The sequence below is a fragment of the Tripterygium wilfordii genome, chromosome 3 (assembly GCF_013401445.1).
Source record: "Tripterygium wilfordii isolate XIE 37 chromosome 3, ASM1340144v1, whole genome shotgun sequence".
NCBI lineage: Eukaryota > Viridiplantae > Streptophyta > Magnoliopsida > Celastrales > Celastraceae > Tripterygium > Tripterygium wilfordii.
The window spans coordinates 13,400,189-13,425,752 of record NC_052234.1 but is presented as its reverse complement, the minus strand read 5'-3'; the positions used below and the strand labels follow the sequence as shown (position 1 = coordinate 13,425,752).

General features: G+C 39.4%; 5 protein-coding genes and 1 non-coding gene across 9 annotated transcripts; 4 read left to right on the top strand and 2 right to left on the bottom strand.

The window, feature by feature from the left end:
* Positions 1–1,953: 1,953 nt before the first annotated feature.
* Positions 1,954–5,324, top strand: LOC119989011 (probable proteasome inhibitor). Of its 2 annotated transcripts, none has more exons than XM_038834297.1 (9): positions 1,954–2,231; positions 2,320–2,488; positions 2,572–2,718; positions 2,928–3,020; positions 4,027–4,134; positions 4,214–4,248; positions 4,335–4,398; positions 4,492–4,569; positions 5,089–5,324. In XM_038834297.1, the coding sequence occupies exons 1-9, from the start codon at positions 2,057–2,059 to the stop codon at positions 5,165–5,167; spliced, it is 948 nt and encodes a 315-aa protein (XP_038690225.1). In that variant the 5' UTR covers positions 1,954–2,056; the 3' UTR covers positions 5,168–5,324. The 2 variants fall into 2 exon arrangements, with proteins under 2 accessions (XP_038690225.1, XP_038690233.1); XM_038834305.1 differs by lacking the exon at positions 5,089–5,324 and adding an exon at positions 4,687–5,041.
* A 239-nt stretch (positions 5,325–5,563) lies between these two features.
* On the top strand, positions 5,564–5,645 carry TRNAS-AGA. The gene has a single exon. It is a non-coding gene; the product is annotated as a tRNA-Ser (tRNA).
* Positions 5,646–8,278: 2,633 nt separating this feature from the next.
* Positions 8,279–11,088, top strand: LOC119995141. Of its 3 annotated transcripts, XM_038841540.1 has the most exons (7): positions 8,279–8,437; positions 8,566–8,771; positions 9,248–9,332; positions 9,702–9,877; positions 10,065–10,125; positions 10,230–10,277; positions 10,764–11,088. In XM_038841540.1, the coding sequence occupies exons 2-6, from the start codon at positions 8,637–8,639 to the stop codon at positions 10,244–10,246; spliced, it is 474 nt and encodes a 157-aa protein (XP_038697468.1). In that variant the 5' UTR covers positions 8,279–8,437; positions 8,566–8,636; the 3' UTR covers positions 10,247–10,277; positions 10,764–11,088. The 3 variants fall into 3 exon arrangements, with proteins under 3 accessions (XP_038697468.1, XP_038697469.1, XP_038697467.1); XM_038841541.1 differs by lacking the exon at positions 8,279–8,437 and having other exon boundaries at positions 8,453–8,771; positions 9,732–9,877; XM_038841539.1 differs by lacking the exon at positions 8,279–8,437 and having other exon boundaries at positions 8,453–8,771.
* Positions 11,089–11,769: 681 nt separating this feature from the next.
* On the bottom strand, positions 11,770–12,542 carry LOC119995142. The gene is made up of 2 exons (XM_038841543.1): positions 12,061–12,542; positions 11,770–11,975 (listed from the first exon to the last, which is right to left on the bottom strand). Exons 1-2 carry the CDS (start codon positions 12,398–12,400, stop codon positions 11,959–11,961), a joined length of 357 nt encoding a protein of 118 aa, XP_038697471.1. The 5' UTR covers positions 12,401–12,542; the 3' UTR covers positions 11,770–11,958.
* A 1,134-nt stretch (positions 12,543–13,676) lies between these two features.
* On the bottom strand, positions 13,677–14,732 carry LOC119995139 (universal stress protein PHOS32). The gene is made up of 4 exons (XM_038841538.1): positions 14,416–14,732; positions 14,217–14,326; positions 14,014–14,135; positions 13,677–13,905 (listed from the first exon to the last, which is right to left on the bottom strand). Exons 1-4 carry the CDS (start codon positions 14,588–14,590, stop codon positions 13,824–13,826), a joined length of 489 nt encoding a protein of 162 aa, XP_038697466.1. The 5' UTR covers positions 14,591–14,732; the 3' UTR covers positions 13,677–13,823.
* A 7,689-nt stretch (positions 14,733–22,421) lies between these two features.
* LOC119995034 lies at positions 22,422–24,615 on the top strand. Its single transcript, XM_038841392.1, has 5 exons — positions 22,422–22,909; positions 22,992–23,312; positions 23,418–23,730; positions 23,863–23,988; positions 24,074–24,615. The coding sequence occupies exons 1-5, from the start codon at positions 22,571–22,573 to the stop codon at positions 24,190–24,192; spliced, it is 1,218 nt and encodes a 405-aa protein (XP_038697320.1). The 5' UTR covers positions 22,422–22,570; the 3' UTR covers positions 24,193–24,615.
* Positions 24,616–25,564: the final 949 nt, after the last annotated feature.

Sequence of the window (25,564 nt, the reverse complement as noted above, 5' to 3'; positions counted from 1 at the left end):
GGGTTGACCCGAAAACCTTGGCTGATGGGTTAAGGCAAGCCTTGCGCATATATGGCGCAAAGCTCGCTCCCACTCTTCCGATGTGGGATAAGGGAAAGCTCCAGATCACTGCATCATTCCCTCCGTCTTCACAACGACACGTGTCCCACGTGCAGGATTAACACACCTGGGCACATCTCGTGACCCGGGGCGAATCACTCGCCCACCCGAGGGCACACATGCACCCACACACGGAAGCTTATTTTCAAGGTTATTCCAATATTCCTTGATTCAATTCAGAGGAAGAGTTTTTGCACACTCAAGAGTGGCATTGACTTCTTTTTAGTGAAGATGCTCTGCATTTATTGATGCAAACCAGCATCCAAGGCCCAACCCACGCCCACATACACATGGACCGGCTGTAACCAAGGCCTAGATCCAAGCCCAATCTCTGGGTTGGCCCGAAAACCTTGGCTGATGGGTTAAGGCAAACCTTGCGCATATATGGCGCAAAGCTCGCTCCCACTCTTCCGATGTGGGATAAGGGAAAGCTCCAGATCACTGCATCATTCCCTCCGTCTTCACAACGACACGTGTCCCACGTGCAGGATTAACACACCTGGGCACATCTCGTGACCCGGGGCGAATCACTCGCCCACCCGAGGGCACACATGCACCCACACACGGAAGCGAGCCTTAGCTCCGATACCAAATTGATGCAAACCAGCATCCAAGGCCCAACCCACGCCCACATACACATGGACCGGCTGTAACCAAGGCCTAGATCCAAGCCCAATCTCTGGGTTGGCCCGAAAACCTTGGCTGATGGGTTAAGGCAAGCCTTGCGCATATATGACGCAAAGCTCGCTCCCACTCTTCCGATGTGGGATAAGGGAAAGCTCCAGATCACTGCATCATTTATAATATAACAGGGCAGCTTCTTCTCATTGTCATAAATCACATATTTATGGGGACTAGAGCCTTAATCTTGCTGTACATCCTAAATGCATTACAACTTTACATATAAACAATTAGTGATCATGTTCCCTTGATTCAAAGATTAGTTGTATTATCTCATTATTCTAATGAATCCACGTGTATCTTCCTTCAATACCCCTGTTTGTGTTCAACAGACAACTACATAATCACAGTTTAATGCAAATCAACTAAACAATCCTTGGAATCCAACAATGCGAAATTTCCATCAAAACCCGCACGTAAGCTTGCATTGCTTTCCTCTATAAAGAAGACCTTCATTGCAACAAGTCAAAGAACAACACGAGCATCTTCATCAATGGCTACGTGTCTTCTTCTTTGCTTGATCTTGGCAAATGCTTTTGTGGGTCTAGCCATGGCAAATGTAAATCCACCTACTCCAAGCCCATCTGCAGGACCTGTAATTAGGAAACTTGGAAAGCACCACCCTCAAGTGTCTAGATCCTTCATTGTACCACCGAGTCTCAGCCCATCACAAGCCCCTCAAGCAGAAGAAACCATCCTTACCAGTTCTGTGTCAAATATTGAAGAGGGTATGCAGGAGATGCATACAAGAGTGCGACATCATTCAATCGACAAGTCAATGGCAGGAGGAGGGGTGATTCTTGGAGGCCTTGCCACCACTTTTTTGGTATCAGTTTTTTGCTATATTAGAGCTACTGGAAGACATAAAGTTGAGACGGCTTCTTGAATAATTAGTACTTCTATATGGTTTTATCATTGTATGGTATACAGAAGGAGAGGAGGCCATTTGAAGCCATCTTTTTACCGATACTGTAAAGAAAATTGATGAAGAGAACTTTTTTTTTTTTCTTTCTATTTTTTATTTATTAGAAAAATGCCAAAAGGCCCAACCAAAGCTTGGGCCGCTGTCCATTTTTTCATGGATTGGGCTTAAATTTGGACCTTCAATTCAGCCCATTAACTGGACTAGACCATCCGCGGGCTTAATCCACGTAGAAGTGTAGAACCGCCAAAAGCATCTCCTTTACTTTCTCGGAGACTCCAGAGTCTACGACAACAGTACTCTCCGAAACAAACTCGAAACAACACCACACCGATCGATTGTCAGAGAAGGGCAATGGCGAATGAAAAATCGGTTATGGCAGTTATTAGGGCTGCGAGGCCCACTTTTAGGAACAATTACGACAAGATTGTTTTTGCGGTCCACGCGTCCTTTCTCTCTTCGGGGTACGTGCTCACGGCTTCTGGACCCTCCGCGTTCTCCGATGACACACTCTCGTCTCCCTCCACCGGTATATTACTCTTCACGTTCGCTCTCTCTTTCTTTCGAGCGCTAAATTTTGTATGATGGATCGTAATTTGTTTATATTATTGTTGTAGATGAGGTAGGAATTGATCACTGGAATGAACTCAACGATGAGTATGCTTTCGTGTATGTAAACCCCGAGACTTCGAAGAAGGTTCTCGTTAAGTGTCTTGTTATGAACGGTAAATTGCTTGTTGATGCTTTGGCTGCCGGTGCACCGGAGCATGTCCATCTCGAAATTGAGTACGGGTTTTTCTCTGTATTGTGTTTTGAAATTGGGTGATTTTGCTTTGTTGGACCGTTTTAACCTGCCTTTTTCCTTGTAGTGCTGATAAGTATGTTGCCGACAATGGAGGCACCAACTATTCTGAGCATTATAAGAGTTTGGAGAATCTGGTGAAGTGCCTGAATTCGCAGATTTTGTCTAAATTGGACCCATCGTTAAAGCCCACCTCATCAAGTAATCCTACAAGGTAATTTTATTAATTTCTGAGAACCATTTATTGGGCTTAAAATTTGTGGTTGCAATTGATCAGATAGTGTGTTTTACCTGGTTAGTACCAAAGACGGGTTAGAATTTGATGCTGAATTTAATGCGTTTTATGAGTCCCCAACATTCAAGTATCTTCATAACCAAGATTAATCATTAGTTAATTTGTTATGGATCGTTGGTGGGTTGTAGGTCAGAACCACCCAATCAAGAATCAAGGCGTAGTGTAAATGAACCTGGCTTTGGATTTGTGGAACCAAGTGGCCGTCATATCCATCCGTCAGGGTATGCAGTTCTCTTTCTCTGTCCTTTACTATATGTGCGTACTTGATTGTGGAATGTGGATGGTTTTGTTATCATGGTATAATGTGGTTAAGAGACTGGGTGCTTGAGGTAATATAGTGGTAAGTTTTTGTTATTCATGACTTATTTTCAATATACATATGCCTCTGTTGCATTGTAAGCAAATGATGATATGCATTGGGGGTTGGGGGTGCGGTCTGAGTGTTCTTGTGTGTGTGGTAACTGGTAACAGACTATATGACGAATGTATAAACTAGTGGGCTGGTTCCATGGACCGTTACTTGAGATCAGATCCATGCATGGCTGTACGGGTAGTTTGAGAAATCAGGGTAAATAAATAGGTGAACTAGCTTGCATTCAGAATACGTAAAATATATTTCATTGATTTATTTATTTATCTTTTGCAATTTTTGTCAACATTTGCAGATTGGAGATTTATAAAATTTGCCTTATCTTTGATTTTATATATATATATATAGAGAGAGAGAGAGGGAGGGAGGGAGGGATGTGTGTAATTTGAACACTATCTTTAATATTAATTTAGCATCCAACTGTATCCATCATTTGGTTGTGGGATGTGACTTCCTTCAGTTGGTTTGTGTGGCACATCCCATTGCAGAATTTCACTGGATGAACTATATCATTGCAACATAAATTAACCTCGCTGCTGTCTTTACTAGAGTTCTTTTCTACTTGAAAAGAACTAGATTTTTGCATACTAGAACCATTGCTATTTCAGATTCATGCAGAACTTAGATGTTATTGTTGTTGTCAAGCTTTTGCTTTTTATTGGTTTGTTTATCTTGGTAATTGTCATGACAAATTATTAGACAGGCCTAGTTCACTCAAGTTAAACATGAGGGGAATTGTAAGTAGGTTTATTGCTCACCCATGAAGTGCAAGCTTAAAGTGAGCAGTTACACATAAAATGCTGATGAAGCGTCCATAAATTGACATCACTCACTCCATTTTCTATCTTTATTTCTAGAGTTGTAGTACCTCCTGTATATCCTCCAGGTGGTGATACTGATCGTTTTCCAATAGTTGGTGGAGATAGGGATCTTTATCCGGGGCTTGGTGCTGGAATATATCCTCGGTACTGTCCAAGGACTTTTTTTTTTGGTTTTGCAGTGGTGATTGCCACGTCAACTAGTTGTGTATTTGCTTTCCTTTAGGGGTGATTTTGGAACCAGTGGGGGCATGCTTCTAGGTTTGTAATCTCTCTCTCTTCGAATTGGTTAACATATAAGCACATTACAATGTTTATGGAGTTATTGGATTTTTATGCTGATGCAGGACCTAATGATCCTTGGTGGTTTGGTGGAAGTGATGGAAGACCCGGTTTCCTTGGAGGACAACCGTGAGTCTTCTCTCTCTATTTTTATTTTGTGCGTGTGGATGGAGTCTATTGTTTCAACATAGACTTAATATTTGGTGGAATTTATTGAAACAGGGGCGTTCCTCCGGGTGCTCGTTTTGATCCCTATGGTCCACCTGATGTTCCTGGTTTTGAGCCTAATCGATTTGTCAGGTGTGTATTTCACTATTTCTCCTCACGTTTCAGTTTCTTCCACTAGTCAATGAGAATGTAATGATTATTCTCCTCTCTTTTTTTCTTTCTTTCTGTCTTTTCCCTTCCTGCCTGAAGATTGAGGAGATGCTAAGTCCATCTGTCATATATCTTTTTCTAATGCAAAAGAATGATTATTGGAAAAGGCGCCAAGCTGGTCCATCCCATAATGTTAAGAACTGAGCTTAGCATCTAGTTCCCCTCTTCCAGTCTTTGTTCTGGGTTACACTAGGTTGTGTTGTGAAAACATCTAGATAAAAGAACTTGTGGTTGAAGTGCATTGTGGTTGTGCTGCGTTTGACCGGCTGTCAAGCCATTGACCAGTTATGAAACTCAAATCTTTTTTTTTTATTTTGCAATTTCTTGGTAGTGGATTTGCGATTATGGAATGATCGTGTTGTATTGATGCTGCAATATTAGTTGCTTTAAGTCAGTCGTAGAAGCTTGCATTTAATGTTCTCTGCTTCTCATAATTTGCAGAAACCCACGGAGGCCCCCGGCCCAGGGTGGGAATCATCCTGATCTGGAGCATTTCAGAGATGGATCAGACTTTATATGAGCTTTATACGAACTCCTCCTCTAGCCTTCTCTTTTTTCCTTTCCTTTTCCCCCCTCCCTAAACCTGTGCAGGTAGTTAAAATGACATTAGATTATTATTATTATTATTATCATTGTTAAGGTTTTTATTGTATACCAAGAGTTTAATTTGACTTCAAATTCGTGGAATTAATCTTGTGCAATCTTCATGTCTCAGAGTTGGAGGCCAATTGACGATGTGATCTTTAATATAATGGTAATGTTAGAAAAATGAGAGTTTTAATGGCCCCGGCAGCTGCCCTGAACACATTGGTTTAACATCACATGCAAATCAACATATATATATAGGACTCGTCTTTCATCTTTAAATTCTCTGAACGCAACAGGAATTATGTAACGGAAACCTGACATCCCGCTCGTGAGCGTGCCGGAGTGGTTATCGGGTATGACTAGAAATCATGTGGGCTCGTCCCGCGCCGGTTCGAGTCCTGCCGCTCACGACTGTAGTTATTCTTTTATCGACTCTCTCAATCATAGACTGGGCCTTCAAATCAAACATCCTTTGAAACCATTTTTATAAAGGCTGGGCCGAGAAATCATGATGGCTCGACCCGCCCAGGTTCGAATCCTGCCGCTCATGACTCTTTGGGCCTCCAAATCAAAGATCCTTTGAAACAGGGCTTTTTATAAAGGCTGGGCCAGTTATATTTGTGCTCTCCCTAGTGGTGGATACTGGATAGGGCTCAATGGTTGCGGCTTTTACGCATGCTGAAACTGTATGGGGCCCAAATCTGAAACTAAGTGTCGTTCCCTCTTTCTCTTTTATGGGCATAAAAACGTGAACTGGGCCTTCAAAAGAAAGATCCTTTGAACCGGGCTTTTATAAAGGCCGGGCCAGCTCTATTTGATCTCTCCTTAGTCCTTAGTGGTGGACTGGGTTCTACGGTTGAGGCCTTTAATAAGAGTCGGGCCTTCCAAAGAAGAACATTTTCCATAGAGAAATTTACATGAAAAATACTGTTCTGTTTTTATTTTTGTCATATATTTTTTTTGGCCATGAAAGGCATAGGTCTTCAGAATGGTACCCATTACACAATATTCATCGACCCCTTAAAGATAGATGTTACATTTTACAGAAAAATTTACAAGATAAACAAGATAATGAACGGACACCATTAATAACAGTTCTTAATTAATTACTGTATCTATATATCTACATATTTATACATCTTGAAGTTGCATGCTTACACACAAAACCCATGTTTCTATCTGTTTAATTAGTTCAGTTACATATATGGAGATATATATATATATATATCCACAGAGTATCAAAGAACTTTGTATCTCATAACAAGAAAACAGAAGATTCAAAAGCACCACACCTTTTTTCTGGCCATAACATTCTGATCATGAACGTCACCATCGATCGTCCATCCAAGTTTTCACCACTCAACAAAAAGAGAGTAAAAACAATACCCAACTCGTGAACTGAAAGGTCAAATATCCACAAACAGAAACCCAAATTAATATATATATATACACACACACATAAAAGTATAGGGACCTAAATGAAGCACATGCAAGTCTCAGCCTCAAAATGGTCGGCATTTGCACCAAAAGTAGGCATCCCATCACGTACCGTCAAGCTAGCTCCTAATTAACGTGTGTATTTCTTTTGGGTTTTTTTTGGGTCTTTGGCTTGCCGTTTTGTGATTGTGCTCCTTGGCTTACCACATATCCATTTGCACATGAATATTACTAATGTTTAGGTGTGCTACACTTTCATTCACACAACTCTTATCTTCTATCTAATCAATTAGGGTTCAATTAGTCAACACTACTGGCCCATCTTAACACGAACCATTTTCTCCAAAATAGTATAAAAACAAAAGATATGTGAACTACATGAGCACTCAATTACTTAACTGGGCAAAACAATCTAAACATCAATGAATACACACACACACACACATATATATATATATTATGTATGTATGTATATGAAGAGATATAGTAGTACCATGCATAATTGAGTCCCTAACAGGTGTCAGCTGTACACACAAGATATCTGCCAACATCTACGTGGTCCGAAGAGAACATACATGCATGATTGCATGAATAATTGAATATGTTACAGCCTTGAAAATTGAAATCATGCCCTACTAGTCACACATTCGCACATGCACTTCTTCTATTATAGAAAAGGAATGAAGGATTGGTCAGTATCTGATTATTAATAATAATTATTTGGCCTGCTAAATTGAAATTCATTCTCTGCCTAATTGTTGCAGTTGCTCCACTTTGCTTGTAGAATAGGATTACACAACCCCGTAACAATAACAAAGTTAACGCAAGGAGCGCGAAAATCTCCCCAAATTTTAGAATTCTTAGCAAGAATGTGAGCCATTTTGTTGCATTCACGGGTGCATGGGACTAAAAGTAACGAAATTGTTAAAAAGAATTTACGGATTTCGTAATTAATACTATTTGTCTATGAGTATTTAATAGAATTTGAGGGTGGATTGTTATCGTCTTAGTCCAAGTAATGCATCAAGACAGAATCGATCCACTTGGCATGTGTTCCTTTGTGGCTCAAAATTGGACACACGTATACCATGCGGCGACCCTCAGTGGCTAAACCAACGACTGCACCACCACCCCCTCGCAACCCCACCTAGCCCTTTCCTTGTCACTTTACAACTACTGTCAGCACTTAATTAAATCTCTGTATAATAATATAATATTTATTTATCCAGTCAAACCGTTGAAAGCAATGAAACGTTCTTATCCAAAACAACGAAGTTAGTTAGTTGGAGAAAGACGGCCGGCCAGTCTCGTGTAATGTCTGGTTCGGCCGACAAGATAAAAGAAGATAAGGTAGTCAGGTTTCAGTTTTCTAGTATTTTCTTAATGATGTTTGCTTTATGGAGCCTAGGAAAAGTCAAAGAAAAAGAGTTGAAAGAAAGAAAAACAGACTTAACGGATGCTATACAATACGGTTGTTATTATCCACTACTAGGAGCGTGGGATTTCTGAACATGGGACCCACATAATAATCTTGATTTATCCACGTGTCGGACATCTGTTACTTCTCTTGACAGGTAGCAGAGAAGGAAAGAGGGGAAAAAAAACAAAAGAAAAAGAAAAGAGAGGAAAGGAAACGATTGCAGAGAGAAACAGAGTGTGAGGGACACACCCTATGCGCCAGAACAGAAAATTAAATTAAATTAATTTTTTAGAAAATGAATAAAATCTAGAGTTTCCTTTTTCTTTCTCTGGGCCTCATAAATTGGTAAGCGACGTTTCGTTTCTCTTTACAAAACGAGATCTTCACGTGTCTTTCTTGCTCTTTTTCGGTTGTGTTTGTTCTGTTTTCTCTCTATATACAAATCTCTTCACCGTTTTCTTTTTATTTGACAGGTGATTAAAACCTGTATATAGGGAATCATTGAGAGTGATTGTTTAAGGTTTAGAGAGATTTTAGATAGAAAATGGAAGGGAGGAAGCAAGTGAGCAAATCTTCCTCCTCCTCGTCTTCAACTTCTGAACCGTTTGGGTCGCGAGAAACTTATCCTTCATCGTCTTCTGACGGGCTGTTTAGTTTCATATTTGCGCCAACGTCAAAGGTATTGTTTTTTTTGTGTTCAATTCTGTCTCTTCTGATTAAAGATGTGTGCTTTTCGTTGTTTTGAATCCTTTAGATTCCGTTTTGTTCAATTTTAGTTAATGGGTTTTGTTCATTTCATCGCATTGTGGTTATGGTGTTGTGTCGAAGTGAGTGTTTTTGATGTAGTAAATGAGAACCGATTAAGCGCAATGGGTTCTTAATTCTTTTTATAAAAGTTTATTCAGTAAAGATTTGCTTAATTGAGACCACTTAGAGTGCTGAAGAACGGAATCGCTTGAATGAATAGAAGCCACTAATGAGAATTAAAATGACTTTAATGATTGTATGTGATTTATGGTGGTTTTGTTCGTTCTTTTGAAAATATTTTGTACTGTTAGTGCTACTTGATATGCTGTTTAGCCCAGAGAAGTGTTCTTAGCTTGTAACAATTTCATGTTTCTCTGATGATATTGTTCATATTTGGTGTTGTTTTAGGTGTTAGGGAGGGAATCATTGCGCACCGAGTTGAAAAGGCAGGAGTATGCTAATGGTGCCTGGAACACCAATCCTGGACGTCCAGGTTTGTTTAGTTGGTCTTGCTAAGACAATTTGTTTATGGGTTTCTTCTGTATTTTTTTTGTTGATATTCATATTCGGTTTGACCATGTATAAATTATCTGAATTATATAGTTTAGTGCCAAGATTTGAACAGATATAATCACCCTTTTAAATTTTATATACACTATACAGAGGTCTCGTACATGTTTATGGCAGCTTTCATTACAACAGTAGTTTCCTTTTCAAATCTGTTGGCAATAGTAATTGGAAAACAATTAAAGTGGCATTGGTTCTTTGTGTTTACCTGATTAGTTTGTTGTTAATTTTTTTCCATCTTCTTTCACTTTTTTACTTCTTGTGGTCGATGCTGACTTAATCCTATCATATCCAGTCAATACTCCGGAGACTGGTCAAGGCGAAGTCCAGAGCACGCCCAATCAAGACATGAGTTACATTTATCATGAACAACGAGTACGACCAAGTCCTCTTTGTTCATCAATCTTGTATGGTGGTCAGGACGTATATGATCACCCTCAGAGTACTCAGAGCACTGGAGTGAATTCAGTGGTAAGCACAAGTTATGCTTGTTTCTATATCATCCAACTCTAGATGCATTTAGTTTCATATTTCGTCCTGCCATGCCAGGCAAGGGAATAATGATGCCACTTTAAATATGCTGAACTTAAATCGCTCGAATAAGTGTTTGACGATTGGTCTGTTCAGAAATCTGCTAACATCTTGTCTTTTTCATCAGTACAAGAAAGATGGGACTGAAGATGATTCAGGCAGTGCTTCAAGAGGAAACTGGTGGCAAGGTATGGTGTTCTAGCTGTCATAGTGTTGTATAACTGGAATTGTGGAACTGGTTTATCTTGCATTAAAGTCGATGCATGTTATCTTAAATATTCTCTTTTGACAGGGTCTCTTTATTATTGAAGGCTCACTCACCATGGATATATTTACCTAGGTAGTATTCCTGTTTTCCTTTTCTATACCTATGTGCCTTAATTACGGGTTTCTTCGGCATTATATACACTGTAACAAGCTTCCTGTTGCATCGGCCTAGCTTTTAATTGGGGATAGTTCTTTCAGACACTTCACTGAGAATTATTCGAGGCATGATTTAGCCTTTTAAATCCCTAGAGCATTGGCAGATTCAAAATATTGTTTTATCTGGAAACTAAATCGTAGCAGATTTGAGAAATTCTGTTTTTATTACACCGCGTAATGGGTGTTTATATTTATAATCATGAAGCTGAAAGCCGGGAAATTGTAATAAATGATTGATCGATCTCAAGAATCTGACATGAAACAATATGCAGATACCTTCTCATGGAATTATCTTCTGTCAGTTATTTGTTTATGTTTTAGATTGGGAATAATTTACCCTTGTTCTGCCTCTCTCTCTTTCCAAATTCGTTTAATTGAGTGGGTTTCTGTTATATATTTGCAGGTAGATAGGTATATAGTGTGGCAGCTTAATCTACCTTTTCCGTTATATGAAGATAAACTCAGTAGCTAATCAGATCATGGCAGAAAGCTGGTGTTTGTCGCTTCCTCCACCCTAGCAACATCTTCGTCTGAACTGATGGTTATGTTTGCATCTCCTTTCGTTTTTACGTTCTTTCTTCGTTGTATGAACTCGGTAGTTTTTCGGTAAAGTTTGTGTAGTTTAAGGACTTCATCTACCAACTACACCGTCATAGTCGGGTTTTTTTATATCTATTTCAGTTTAGATATATCTTTATTACCTATAACAGATTCGGATACCTTGTGCTTGTGATTGGATACACTGCTCAAGTGTTAGGTACTCCATTCTTTGTCGGAGAAATCATCGGTTGCACTTAGGGTTTGCTTGGCTCCAACTTATATGACAGAAACCACATAGAAAGGTGGTAAGGTTGTGGCAATATTGTTAAGGTCATGCATGTTTTTTCTTCTTAGATTTAAAGGTAAGTGTTCAACATTATGATACTTCTCTAGTGGTCAAATTCTGTTTGTCCATGAGATCCCTGAAAGCTTTACCTTTCTCTATATTCAATCTATGGTCCAAACTGTCAAAATCCCCTCCAATACGTGTGGCCCAACGAGAACAGATTATCTTGCAATCTGTCCCAGGTGGTTTGTGCTTTAACTGTCTTATCTTGTTCTGGAACGACCTCCATTCAAAATCTAGATTATTCCCTATCGAGAAGTCTTTGTCCATGAATTCAGGGGACAATGCTTTTCAAAGGTTCTGTTAGGTTCTGGTGTTTAAAAGATCTTTAGTTGAAGACGAACATTCCATAGCCGCACTTACAGCAGAGGTGGAACCTGATTTTGATGTTTATGATGATTCCTTTCTCCATTGGCCTACAATATTCCTTTTCTTTTTTCTTTTTATCTTTGCTTGACCACCACTATGGCTCCATAGGTCTGCTGGATTCCTAATGTGTAGATACAGTAATAAAAATATTGAGTATGGAAAAGACTTATACTCATACCGATACCGCCCATATTTATTTAGGATAGATATATACATTCAAGCTTCTGCACTTTATTGGTAAGACTAGGCAAAGCAACAGTGTTGCTACTGCATCAGTATCTATCATATTTTCAAGTACTTCGAGCGCGGTAAGTAAGAGTCTTTAGTTCTATATGTTCACCCTTCATGGAAGGGTGTAAGCTGCAAAAAACCAGCAGTATTTGTGTTAGGGAGGAAATATAATGCAAAGAAGAAAGTAAATGCACAAAAGGGAAAGCTTGCTTACGTCCACACTTGTATCCAACGGGGCGATTTGCAATGTTGCAGCGCTTGGGAATGGTAATGGCGATTTCAGGCTTGATTCCAGAGGCCTTGGCCATGTCAGAAAGCATTACAGCGCAGAGGCAGCTCGGGCTCTTGCCAATGTTCTTCACCTGGGAGCAGCAAGCGTCGCTAACAGGAGCTTTGTCATCCTGCGCCGCGCTCATACAAGGAGCGAGCTTCATTGCTTCATTGTCTGGATTGGATTTCCCACATTCCCCTGCCCCATCAACCCCTTCCATCCCAGCAATGCTGACAAGCACAATAAATCCCAAAATGCAGGCCAACTTCATTGGAGCCTCCATTGTTGCTTTCCCTGAATGCAGAAATAAGGACACTCCAGCAACTGATTATATACCGCAAAGAAAGTGATTGCATCAGTTCCCACTAATTATAATGGCGCTAGCACTATAACAAAACGACAATTATGCTATTGCAGCACTTGCTCAGGACATTATCTTTGGCTTGTTTGGTCCCATTAAGGTTGGTGTCTGGAAAATCAGAGCCATCCCATTGTACCATGTTCCTCCACATGTTACCATAATATACACAGATCTTGAGATCTTACTGTGACTGAAGAGTTCATCATGATTTTCTAGAACTTCATTGCCAACAACCTCGACAGATCCAGTGGAGCTACCATTTTGTGGAAGCGTGTAACCAACTTAGTTCCAAACTACCACTGACCATAATAAAATATCAACGAATTGCAGAGGAGAATAAAAAGTCGAGTCTTTAGGCAAGGAGAAGAAAATCAGAAATGGTCTACAGAAAGGGAAGTTAGGGATTTGAGGAGAAATGGAGGCTGAACTCAATTGGCATGGGCCGGGCTCGAGATGCTTTGCTTGGATACCGGTTGGTCCTTGGGTCATCAGCCTCTCATGGGGCCATTGTGTCTTGTACAGAATTTAACGTAGTGGGCTTACACTGGCCACTGGGCCCAGTCATATGGATTTCAACTAGCTTGCAGAAGGCCCGAGTCCTGGGGCTTTATGGAGAATCGTCGAGAATTTCAAATTTTACTTGTTTTCTCCTTGGTTGACTTGCTATCTTGCTATCTTGAATCTGGAATTACCTAGTAATTTCGAGATTCGTAATCTTTAGGTGTTAACATGCTTTCATTTTCCTGTATCAACTCCGGGCATTTGGTCTAGTGGTGTGATTCTCTCGGAATGCCCCAATATCTATCTATTATTTTGCCACATTTTTTTCCCTTCCCTGCTCTGCTTTTGACAAATTGGGAGAATCAATGACATAATTCATTCATGCTTTCGGTTCGATGCTCAGATAATCTGTAAAAGACCACCTTCACACACAACCCGCGCTGGGGAATCTAGCCACTGGTCAATAATGGAGTTCCGTTTCCCTTGGAAGGGCTAATGGTGCTAGGGATTGGATTTGGAAACGAATATGGAATTGTAACGCTTGTTTGACCACTTCGAAGCCGTTTTGGAAAAAAACAGGTGTGTCCAAGTAACTTGTCTCTTCTTCGATCTATTTCTACTTCTATCATCCATCCTTGGTATCAAGCATGAACATGACAATCACAATGATAATCGCATAGTTTTTGCCACTTTTGAGTTCACCAATGCAGAAATAATAGATAATTTATTAGTTTATTCCGGAGATTGAGTTCTGGCGAACCAAATATTACATTATTATTCATCATACCATCAGATGCATAAAACTGAAGATCATGATCCATACATTAAAATAAAAAAACTGTGATCAGTGCTTTTTTTCCTTGACAATGGTGACTGGGCATGGGGCATTTGTCATCACATAACTGCTCACACTCCCCAACAATATCCTGTTTTCAAAAGACAGATTTCAATTACCCACCATACATTTGTTCACAATAAAGAAAACCCATTAAATCAACGTAGTAAAGCAGACAACAAAATTTGAAATTTAATACCTTTGGACGCTGCCAAGTCCTCTGCTTCCCATAACCAGAGAGTCCAGCTTCAGATCTTCAATTGCATCAAGCAGCTTCTCTCTGGCATCTCCTCCCCAATACACTTTTGTAATAATTTTAATCTAAAACAAAAAATAATAATCCAATAATCAAATGCAGATGAACATAAATACCAAAGTAGTCACTGGAGTTTGAAAAAATACCTCTTTTTGTCGTGAAGCAGTATCAAGAGTATCAAGAACTTCGACGTCTGTCTTGACACCGTACTTCTTCATGATCTCTGGCTCTCTGAACTCGGCCAATGGAATCAGGGCTGCAACCAAACAAATAAACAAAACCCAGATCGGATCAAAACAGAGAAACCACAAATAAGGAGATTAAAAACTACGAATTTATACTTACGAGAACCAGATTTAGCCCAGAGGGTGTTGCGAGACTCATCGAGTGAGTTGGGATTGATATGGATGATGTAAAGGGTATCACCCTTATCAGCCAAGTTGTCAATAGCCCATTTGAGAGCGCTCTTGCTGCTCGAAGAGAAGTCCATGGCCACACCAATACTCCTATCTCCAGCCATTTTTGTTCTCCTCCTCCTTTCCCTGCAATTTATCTGAAACTAGTCTTTTCTTGTATCAGAAGAGCAGAAGCTTTGCGTGTGAATTATGATCGCTATGTGGGGTTTAGCTTCGTTTCCTTAGCACGAGATGTTTGAAGCTAGTGACAGGATTATGGGCCGGACTTGTCTATAAAGATGCTATCGATGCCCTTTGACTTTGATCGATACCGTACACGTGTTCCTCAAACCCGTTGCACAGTGAATCAGGTGGTGCATTTCCGCGTGATCCACTGGCGGTCATCATCATGAACGGTAGTGTGAAGCGTACCTACCTTTCCTTTTGCGTGGACCCGTTGTTGAAATAGTATTATTGACAAACTGAGGCTCGAAGTCTGATATTTTTAGGAATAAATTCCTTTTGAAAAATCTTCTTGACCTTTTCTTATATGTGGGATCATATGCTATTTTTCAATGCTGCCATTGGCATCTGATATTATTTTAGAAAAAAAAAGTTTTGGATTTATCCTAAACGAATTATTTAGGGGAATTGTATGCGAAGCTGCCTGCCTTGCACCGTCCAGTGTCCTTGTCGTATAAACTATGAATGATAAGCTGATAAACACAAAGACCTTTAGAGGGGAAAAAAAATAAGATAAAGATTGTCAGAAGTCAGAACACAAAAATGGCGAATTTTTAGTCAGGGCCCAAAGAAAAGAGAAGTTAGGGTCCAGTAAATCAAAGTTTAAGGCTTAAAAGGCCCAACAAACACTTAAAATGGCTTGTTAAATGAGATTTGGGCTTTGAAGCCTGTGTCTGTGCACAAGTCCAATTCCATATACCACGGGCCCACGCTTGGGCAGCTAATAGGCCTTTCAATGCAACTCCGTCTAATTGAACCAAGGGATATCAATCACATGTGGAGGCCGACTAATGCCCCAAAATTAATGAGATTCTCAAGCCTAAATATGCAAATATCATTGGAACAATAATGATAAGGATTCCAGTAGCAGGTGAGATATACGCACAATATTTTATATGCATCATGTGAGACATGTCGAGCCAACGAATTCACTTGGATCTTGTGCATCTAACTCAACAATTGGGATACCAACTACTGAGATCTATATCATTTTCATAATTTGAAAGTTGCAAATTTGGTTTGCCACCTATGAGTTTACGACCCTTTTAGTTCTCGTACGAGGGCACTATAATAGAAGTAATTGCAATGGTCATCACAGACATTTAGTTTGTTTCCTAAATCTAAAAAATTGTGTAGATCCTACACTGTAAATAAATTAAACGTCTGTGGTTACAATTTCAGTAACTTTTACAACAGAGTTACTTAACCAATTAGTCCTTCTACAACAATAAAAACACTTTTACTGTTAATAACAGCAATAATTACACGCTAGATAAAACATAATATTTTAAGTAATTCAATATAAAGAATAGAAAGATTACGAGAAAAGTAAAGATAGAGACAGAAATATACAACCTGGTAATTGAGTCTGATGCTTGAATTGATGTGTGTATATATGGGAATGATCTGGCTAATGATTGTGCTAAGGTTTGGTAACTAACTTTGATATCTTTGTCCCCACCATGTTCTAAAGATCATGTGGCCCACATTTGATTGACAATTAATCTAATTAATCATCAGATCAAACGCACAAGTAATGCAGCCTTAATGCCTGAAGATGCATGGATTTAGTTCTGGCAAGCACTGAGAGTGACAGTAAGTCGAGCAAGCACATGATTTAAGGGGATGTGTGGTTGGTCAAAGTTTTTTTAGCAGCAAATAAAGGGGGACAGATGGTCAAAAGAATCTCCTTCCTAAAACCCTTCCATAGACAGAGAGACACTCCCACCATTAAAGTGCAAACGACAACCCCCATTCCTTCACCCCGCTAATCAAGGTGACATGTTCCTCGTTATTCTCACAAACTACCCCCAATCCCATCCTTAATACTATTTGTTTTATAGTTGCAACCGCAAAACCCTTTTACCTTATTAGTTCTTTAATGATCAATGATTTTATGACTTAACAAACCCCTTTAATTAAGGGAGTGTATGTAACATTACATATAGTCTTATTTTCAAAATTTGTGACTTGTGGTTCAAACTCTTTTCACAACATGTGAAAGACGGCATTTTGACACCGTGTTAAATTTATTTTTAGACGGCATCCTGATACCATGTTAAATATATTTTCCAAATTAACATAGATAAGATCCATGTTTTTTAGGTTTTGGTGGAAAAGGACGGATTAAAAAGTCTAAATTATTTCAATAATGCACGATCCCCATGTGCGATAGTCTTCTTAGTTCTTACATACCATGACTCCATCACTACATGACATGCTACAAACTGTAAATTAGTCGTATGAATACGTGGAAACAAGTTTTTGCCAACTGCCAAGTATGAAAGTTGTACAGAGGTTCTCTTCCTCCCCACCAAGTAATTTAAACATATTTAAAGTGCTGTTAAATTAAAGTAGAAAATAAAAAAGAGATTCAGATGGGATCTCTCCCCCCAATTAGCTTACAAATTTCAAAAGTTTTTTTTTTTTTTTTTTTTTGAAACACTCAAGAAACATGGTTACTAGGTTTGACTTGAAAGAAAGCACCGTTCTTTTTGTCTCCTAATTGCCTTGTGGATCCTGTTTATAATTATTTTGTTCTTTTACTTTCGGAACTTCTATGATTCTATATATCGCATGAACTGTAATAAGCAGTAGATGCATCAAGGTTTTGTTACAGTATTTGCATGTGGAAAATTTACCAGGTTATAGGAACCATTTCCATTTGGTAGATGAGGAGTCATCAACTGATAACGACCATGTGAGCAGACTTGGATGCTTATTCTGCTGATATGGATTCTTTTGGTATCCTAAGCATATATATATGCATGTGAAGACGACGTGTGGGGTCTAAAAGTTACTCTTTTTGGTAATGAAAGATTGAAAGCACCCCATAAACATAAAATTTAAGATGAGATCAGAGAAAACTTAATGTTTGGATCTAACCACCGATGATAATCAAAACACCCAGTAGGCAATAGCTATATATATTTTTCCAGCGACCAATATCCTACAGAATAATATGAATAAATTTGAACCCTAGGAAGCAAAAGTAACGTGCAGATCGAGATAGTTGTTGGGTATGGAAGCTGACCTACCTTTACATGTCAAGCTTTGAAAAGATGATATATGTATTTTTAAAAAAACAAAAAAACAAAAGGGAGACAAAGTAGGGAAGAGGGGTATAATACTATAATGCGATCAAGCTTAAATATCACTCAAGTAACCCTAAAATAATCAGTGTAAATTTTTCCACGTACGCCTACCTGGATTCCACTCACTTAATTAGCACCACTCACGGCTTCAATTATAGTCCATAATACGTCATGTTTTTTCCAATCATTATCCGTTGTGTCATGTCCTAATCAGTAAGAACCAATAACCAATTAGAAAAACAAAGTCCTTTTTTTTTTTTGTTAATCTCTTACATTTTTCATTGCTGGATTTGAAAGTTTAGTGGTAAAAGTGTGATTCGTTCTATTATATAATTTTATCAGAGGTTGATTAATGGATCATCAGAAGAAGAATTAGGCGAACAATTAGCAGGGTAATGGTATGTAAGAAACATGTGTTTGTGACTTTTGTCTCGTGACCAGGATTCGGATGGTCATTAACTACCAATGTTTGAATAATTTGCGTTAATATATTGATATAGTTGAGGGACAGCACGATTAATTATAGCAGAAACGTTATAGTATTAATAATTAGAAGACTTAATTATTTTACTATAAAAAGGTTGAGGATACTATGTTCTTTATGTTGTCAATGGTGGCAACCACGATGTGTCACTAGAGGCTTTCATTGGACCACCTGGTCTCTTGGTCTATCATGATTGGAACAAGGCCTATGACCCCACCAGTTTGGATAAATGGAAAATCATGAGTCGGTTATAACTATGCATGCTTGGAGTATATTGAGTTCTTTTGCCCTAAATAAAAATATATATAGTGATTTCTTGTATATGGTCATACACTTGCTAGCTCTATGTTGATATATGCCACTCTTTATAGTTAATGATGCCTTACCGATACTTTATTATAAATTCAATTTCGTTTTTCTACGCTAACCTCAATTATTATATAACAAAGTGTACAAATAAGTATTCATTAAACCAGACCTAGGTGACCCTGCTTTTACGCCACCATTTGACTTGATACCCAACTCTAATTATGTGTATTTTCATAATTACTCTCTCAATGCAAATCATGCAACCGATAAGAAAATACGCGTAATTTGTATGGTTTGCCTCTCTAGAAATCTCAAGAGTTTATAATTCTCCTCTAACAATAGAGAATAAATTTGGTGAAAAAATAAAAATGTGATGTCATACGACATACTACGAAAACCAATAAATGAGAATTGTAGAGCTTCATATCACATATCTATTTTGCACTACGACCGAACATTTGGATAGTAGGGGATTTGGGCATTAGAGACATGGAATAATCCATACAAAACATGCCAAAATAAAAAATTAGTCACAATTGTTTCTTATTACAAATTCTATAGTCAAATTAAAGGAAAAGACAAAATTAGACGGTCATTGACTGGGGAAGAGAGATGCTTAAAAGCAAGTAGTAAATCCTGGAAGAACAAACAAATGCTGGTGAAATTGCTTGAACACTAATTTTTGTCCAAAAATAGAAAGCTCCAATAATATTTGTGGGTTCTACACAATCTTTTGAGAGGACCCATTACGGGAAGTGAGAACTCAAATTCTCAAAATTTAAATCAAATCTTCGAAAGCAATCAAATTCCTTTTATTGGTCAAAGAAATATCAATATGGCCTCTTAATTGGAGTATCTCTCTTTCGGCGGGAAAAAAAATAAAGAAAAAACGGTGAAAGAATTTTCTTCTCTCTGTTTGGGTGGGCCACAAAGATATTATAAACCGGCAGGCCGGTTCAGTGTCCACTCCCAAAATAAGAATCCACGCGCAGAGAGTTAATTAATTCGACACGATGTAATCTCAGTGCCATTTATATTATTATATCAACGGCCAGGAACGCGAGTAGTCCGTGTTCGCAGGTAAGCACGTCACGTCTGAGCTTATTTTGTTTTTGTTTTAAATTTTCAGTGGAATAAAATAAATTATCTAGTTTGTAACTTTTTTGAATACTGGAAAGTAAATGGGAATACTCGAACTCAAGACCTCTATAAGATACTACACACATAATATCATATGAGGTACTCGTAGTTCTCAAATCTAGTTTGTAACTTGAGTTTTTTATGCATTGAATAACGATATTGGAGAGATGGTGTTGCATCCTCATAGGAGTGGTAAAATTATGTTCGGTTTGGATGATTAAATTTGTCCGATATGGATTGAACCAAGTTTGAACATAAATTATATATCCGAAATTTGAATCCAAACACAAAACTTTTATTCGGATCCAAACGCAAAAATTTGTGTGGTTTACTTGTCCGGATCATAACATGAATTATGTTATTATCCGATTTACTTGTCCGGATTAAAAACTGATATTATCAAAATACCCCCGCTAATAGGAAAAAGCCAAGTGGCAACACAAGTGCCAGCTAGGTCAGGGTGAAGGAGGAACCAAAGGGTACGCTTCGGTTATAATCGAAGTACCTACTTCGATCCCTCAGGAATCCATATTGAGGTACAACCTTGGTAATGTCCCTACATAGCCGAAGTGGGTATAAACCAGGTCCAAGAATGAAGAATCACAATAGAACGTCAACTCTCAGTAGAATTCAACTCCCCTTTGAAAAGGGATACAGATGAAATTTATCATCCAAAAAATCCTCTGAAAAACCAATGAGAGAAAGTACGACTCCTACTACAACTCAAACACTTTAAGCTCATATAAAAGGGGAAGCTATGCCCTCAGGTAAACATTCTAACTTATGTACTATGAACTACTTACTGAGCAAGAGGCAACGCTCGAAGCAACGAGGCATCCTCCAAAGTTTAGTATTGTACTGACTTTAGTGTCGGAGAGGTCCCCCGAGTACACCCTCGGGGCCCTATCGAAGCTTACGTTCGCTTCTTATACAAGAAGTAAGAAAGAGATCATGTATTAGAAAAGGAGAAACCAGTTATTCAAACTTAGTATGACTTAGTTGATTTGTCTGATAGGGCATACACAGGGGCGAAGCCAGAGCTTAACATGAGAGGAGGTCGTAGTGGTAGACATAGAATTTTATATTATATTGTATGGGAACAGCGTCCCTGAATTTTTTTTTGGGTTATATATTAATTATACATTTTAAAGTACAAAAAATGACACTAGAAATAAAAAAATTATAAAATATGATAAATAATATTTGTCCCATGCCTTCTTGTTTCAACCATGAATATAAATTTTTATAATAAGGGGGTCTAAATTAAAAATTTAGGGGTCTTTCATGTAAATTAATATAAAATTAGGCTTATTAAAAAAAATTGAGCGGGGTTTTGCTGACCCCCTCACAACAGGGTGGCTTCGCCCCTGGGCATACATGTTTCAGACATCATCAAAAACAATTTGGGTTTAGTCAATTAACACATAATAAATTTAATCGGAATTAATATTCAAATCATATAAATATTTCATAAATTCATATTGCTATCGGAGAAAAAAATATTAAGACCCGATTTTTTTTCCACTCTTATGTCCATGAGAGAGCTTGGAGGCTGGAAGCGCCGCCCAACGCCTGCAAATAGGGCAAGTGTGGAAACGGCAAAGGACACGCCGCAATGATGTTCTATTGAAAACAACGGCCGTTAGAAACAAACGGCCGAAGGAGGAAGGTTTGAAATAAGACACATACATATTCATCTCATCGTTGATGACTGATGATGAGCGTGAACTATCAAGAACTGTAGCTTACTAAATACGTTTCTAGGGTAAATTTCGAGGAAAATAATTATATTTACTACAAATATAAAGAAAACGATTTTTTTCTTCCCTTTTTTGGCCTTTCGTCAAGAAAACGATTTTACGTATAAATGGGGTGGTCAGAAAAGAATTAGTAAGTTTTCAACCGTTGGATATGGACTTGTTCTCTCAAAAATCTGATGGTTTCTGTAAAAAGATACTTCCCTCTGCAGAACCTGATCTTTTAGTACAGGCTTTAGAGGATAATGGATGTTTACTTGTCCTTGCTTCCCCAGCCAATCAGAGACCATAATATCCGGATCATTGAATAAGGGTAGTTCCGTCAGCGTGCAAACTGTATGAGGGCAGTTTCGCCACTTCCGATAACACCTTTTTTAACCTGTCCCAATGTAGAAAATATGAAGAAAAGGCAAGGGCAAGTTCGTCCGGGTAATTGAAAACTAGTTGACAGCAAAAAATATCGCTTGTATCCAAAGCGTAGCGTATTTGGCGTGCCAAGTGGACAGCGTGGAAGGACAAATGTCTGTTACAGCGACAGCGTGGTCCGTGGCCTCTGTTCAACGACGTGCGAAGCAAAATGGCGTTATGATTTGTTAGCTCTTCCCAGTAAGGCACTCCCCCACCACCACCACGACCCCACTCACTCACTCACAAGTCACACACCCCTGCAAAAAGCATATCCCGAAAGGACATAACAACCCCTCCCTATCACGTGCTTTCCAATTAACCGTAGGGCCCACTGACTTGCTCTCTCATATCTTACCTGGCAGCAACTCTGCATGGCCCGCATCTGCACCCATTATCCGCTGTAGAACCGGCGCGTATATTACATTTTCCATTGCTTCGCGAGTGGGATTTTGTATGGCCCACACCTTAACCCCCCACCTCTCCGCCTTTTTCTCCGACTACAAATACAAGTCTCCTCTCTCACCCTGCATCCCCTTCCATTTCTCATTCCCTTGAGAGCCCACTGCGCTTACATTAACACAGTTACTAGAGGCTTGGTGGGAAATAGCTTCTTCAAATAGAGCAAACGTTCACGCATCTCTGTTAGTATTGCGTATCGAAGGATTCTAGATGGCGGAGAGTTTAGATGACGGCATGTTTTGGCTCCCTCCTCAGTTTCTCGCCGATGATGTAGTTGTGGGGAAGAACAGCAAGAAAAACGGTTATGATGGGTTGGGTTTGGAGAGTGACTATAACAAGTCTCTCTTTCCGGTTGAGTTCCCATATGGGTTCGGGTCATTTCCGTTCTCTTCGGATCTCAGCTCTCCTGTGGAGTCTGTTGTGGGGTCCACAGGGACCGAGAGCGACGAAGAGGATTATCTATCTGGGTTGACCCGCCAAATGGCCCGCGCAACTCTGGAATACGATTTCAAGCGAAACGACTTTACTTGTGGCCCCGAAATCACCAAGGTATTGTGCTATATCGTACAGTTTACTCTACTCTGGGTAAACCCTAAGTTTTTGCTTCATTTAATTGGTGTTCATTTACCAGGATCGGGTTGTTTTCGGGTCACCTCAATCAACGCTTTGTGCTGTTGGGAGTGGGTGCAGATGCAGACAGGGTTCAAGCGGTGAGAGCCCTAAAGACTTCTCACGAGCTTCCTCGACACCAACATGGGATCTCTTATATGCAGCCGCAGGGGAAGTTGCGAGGATGGAAATGAAAGAAAAAGCCTACGGGTCCAATAATGGCAGAGGACTCTTGGGTCCTCCGAGGAAACCCTCTCCAGTCGCTATCCCCTTAAAACATTCAAATCCTGATGGGTATTATGCTAACCCGTCGCTTACTCAACAGAAATTGCAAGAATACCAAGTAAGCTAATCTGCTTCTTTCTATCTTTTCATTTGAGACATGGGTTCTTTAATCACACTTTTTTTGGTTGGTTACTGATTAATTTTATTGTTTTATGTTGAACAGTTTCAGAAGCTGAAACAACAACTGATGTTGAAGCATCAGAGTTCCCAGCTTTGGGGAAAGGGAACTGGACAGTACCAGGCTCAGGCGCATCCTCCAGTTCTTACCGGTGCGAGAAGTAATGGTGTTGGAACTTTGGATTTGTCGCCATCTGCTTGGCCGCCTCTTCAACAAGCCCTGCAACAGCCCCGTCAAGTCGGGTCTGATATGCGGGCCTTATTTCTTGGAAGTACCGGGACCAAAAGGGAATGTGCAGGAACTGGTGTCTTTTTGCCTCGTCAAGCTGGGACCCGACCCGAAACCCGCAAGAAGCCAGGTACCTTTCGTTTTTGCTTCTTAGCAGTAATGGGTGGTATTGAGTTCGTTGCATTAGTTAATTTTCGATGGATCTGGTATAGTTCAGAAAGGCACTGTTGATACTGATTTTATAATTGTCTGTTTTGTGTAGCATGCTCCACTGTTCTAGTCCCAGCTAGAGTTGTTCAAGCCCTGAAGTTGAACCTGGATGAAATGGGTGGTGGTTCTCGGTCGCAGTATCAGAATCGTTTTAATGGAAGTTTTGGCACAGATAGTGGTTAGTTTTAACTGTCTCTTTTTAGGCCCGTATATGTTTATGCAGTTGTTTAACATTTGCTTAGTTATTTGTTTGGGATTTTCAGATGCTTCTGCTGCTTTGAGGCTTCGAAGCAACTACAATGGCATGTCACAGCAACGCAACATCAGGTCTCAGCCAGGAATGAACCATGAGATCCGGTTACCTCAGGAGTGGAGCTATTAAGTTTCTTTGTTTTCTCTTCTTGGTGGAAGTTTTTAGTGAAGGAATAGGAAAAGTTGAAGCTAGTTTTTACTATGATAGGTGATAATAGTTTAAAGAAATAGTGAAAATGAAGAAAAAAAATGAAGAATGCTTGATTGATGAAAGCCATATGAAATGTTTTTTGTGTTGGGTCTTGATCGAAAATAAGGTTTGATAGTTGCAGGGATTGAAGCCAGCTTTTGATGTGAGGCTTGGGGACAACATGGAAGGGTTTGCTTTTGTGTTTTGGGCAATAAGTTGGGACTTAGTAGGGGGGGTTTAGTATTAGTGCGAAGGGTGGTTGCTTTGTTTTGTGAATTAACTGCCCTTTCCTTCCATGTAATTTAGGTCTCGAGCCTCCAAGCTAATATAATAAAAGAAATATGTTTTATATATTGTTTTATCGGTTGCTACTTCTTGTGTCCTACATGGCACTGTAGTTGATAAACCGGTCTATACCATATTTTCTGGCCCCATTGAAATTTAAACCATATAGAAGACCATGTCGGCAACTCTAATCTAATTGGGTGATAAAAGATTGTGAATCAAATTAGTGGAGAAGTTGGAGACTGTGAACAGTGGGAAGGTTAGTTTGCTTAAGAGGGAAGTATCTTAAATTGATGGCCACGGGTGTGGTTAAAGCGTGTGGGGCTTTTACGCGTGTCAGCTGGATCTCTTTTGGTATGCGGCACAGTGGTGTTGCTTTTAATAAGGTAGATATCTTTTTCTTTTTGATTTTTGAATTTTTTTCCCCTTGGAACTAGAATTATGTCCCCACTGAGAAGAAACGTTGCTATCAGAAAGCGGTCATGACCCAGTGGAGAGCACGCTTCGTTGCCGGCTAAATTTTGGGGTTTGTGGTGGTCGCCACGTTGAGTTGATACGACGTCGTGACTGCCACTTGGGAGTTGATGCAGTAGGGTTTTTTCACGCGCGGTTAATTGCGATTTATTAATGTTTTGCTTTTATTGTATTTATTAATTTTTGGTACTGGTACGTCGGTCGACGTGTTGTTTGTTGTGGCGGTGAGTACGCTTTAGCATGTTCCGTGGTTGTAACGTGTTTCGAGATTCTCTTGTTTTTTTGAAACCTTATTTTTGGTCATTGCCAGACTGGCACCATTGACTGACTGGATCAAGTAAGACCTGTGGCCATTTGAGCCACTAACCCAAGCCCATTTAGTATTTTTGCCCCGTGAGGCGTTTGGATGAATTCCTCTCTTATTGTTCCCTCTCTAGTCTCTATTAGTTGGGCTATTAGAGAGGAAGGAGGTCGATATATTTGAGGTCTTTGCCTGGTATATATCAAAGACACAGATCATCTTACATGTGACCAACATGAAATTCATTCATGT

Coding starts and splice junctions, on each gene's coding strand:
- LOC119989011 (XM_038834297.1), top strand. CDS start 2,057: ATGGCGAATGAAAAATCGGTTATGGCAGTTATTAGGGCTGCGAGGCCC. Junction 2,232..2,319: donor ACTCTCGTCTCCCTCCACCG/GTATATTACTCT, acceptor TTATTGTTGTAG/ATGAGGTAGGAATTGATCAC. Junction 3,021..4,026: donor CGTCATATCCATCCGTCAGG/GTATGCAGTTCT, acceptor CTTTATTTCTAG/AGTTGTAGTACCTCCTGTAT.
- LOC119995142 (XM_038841543.1), bottom strand. CDS start 12,400: ATGGAGGCTCCAATGAAGTTGGCCTGCATTTTGGGATTTATTGTGCTT.
- LOC119995034 (XM_038841392.1), top strand. CDS start 22,571: ATGGCGGAGAGTTTAGATGACGGCATGTTTTGGCTCCCTCCTCAGTTT. Junction 22,910..22,991: donor GTGGCCCCGAAATCACCAAG/GTATTGTGCTAT, acceptor TTCATTTACCAG/GATCGGGTTGTTTTCGGGTC. Junction 23,989..24,073: donor AAGTTTTGGCACAGATAGTG/GTTAGTTTTAAC, acceptor TGGGATTTTCAG/ATGCTTCTGCTGCTTTGAGG.
- LOC119995141 (XM_038841540.1), top strand. CDS start 8,637: ATGGAAGGGAGGAAGCAAGTGAGCAAATCTTCCTCCTCCTCGTCTTCA. Junction 8,772..9,247: donor TATTTGCGCCAACGTCAAAG/GTATTGTTTTTT, acceptor GTGTTGTTTTAG/GTGTTAGGGAGGGAATCATT. Junction 9,878..10,064: donor GCACTGGAGTGAATTCAGTG/GTAAGCACAAGT, acceptor CTTTTTCATCAG/TACAAGAAAGATGGGACTGA.
- LOC119995139 (XM_038841538.1), bottom strand. CDS start 14,590: ATGGCTGGAGATAGGAGTATTGGTGTGGCCATGGACTTCTCTTCGAGC. Junction 14,327..14,415: donor CTGGGCTAAATCTGGTTCTC/GTAAGTATAAAT, acceptor GTTTGGTTGCAG/CCCTGATTCCATTGGCCGAG. Junction 14,136..14,216: donor CTGCTTCACGACAAAAAGAG/GTATTTTTTCAA, acceptor TTTTTGTTTTAG/ATTAAAATTATTACAAAAGT.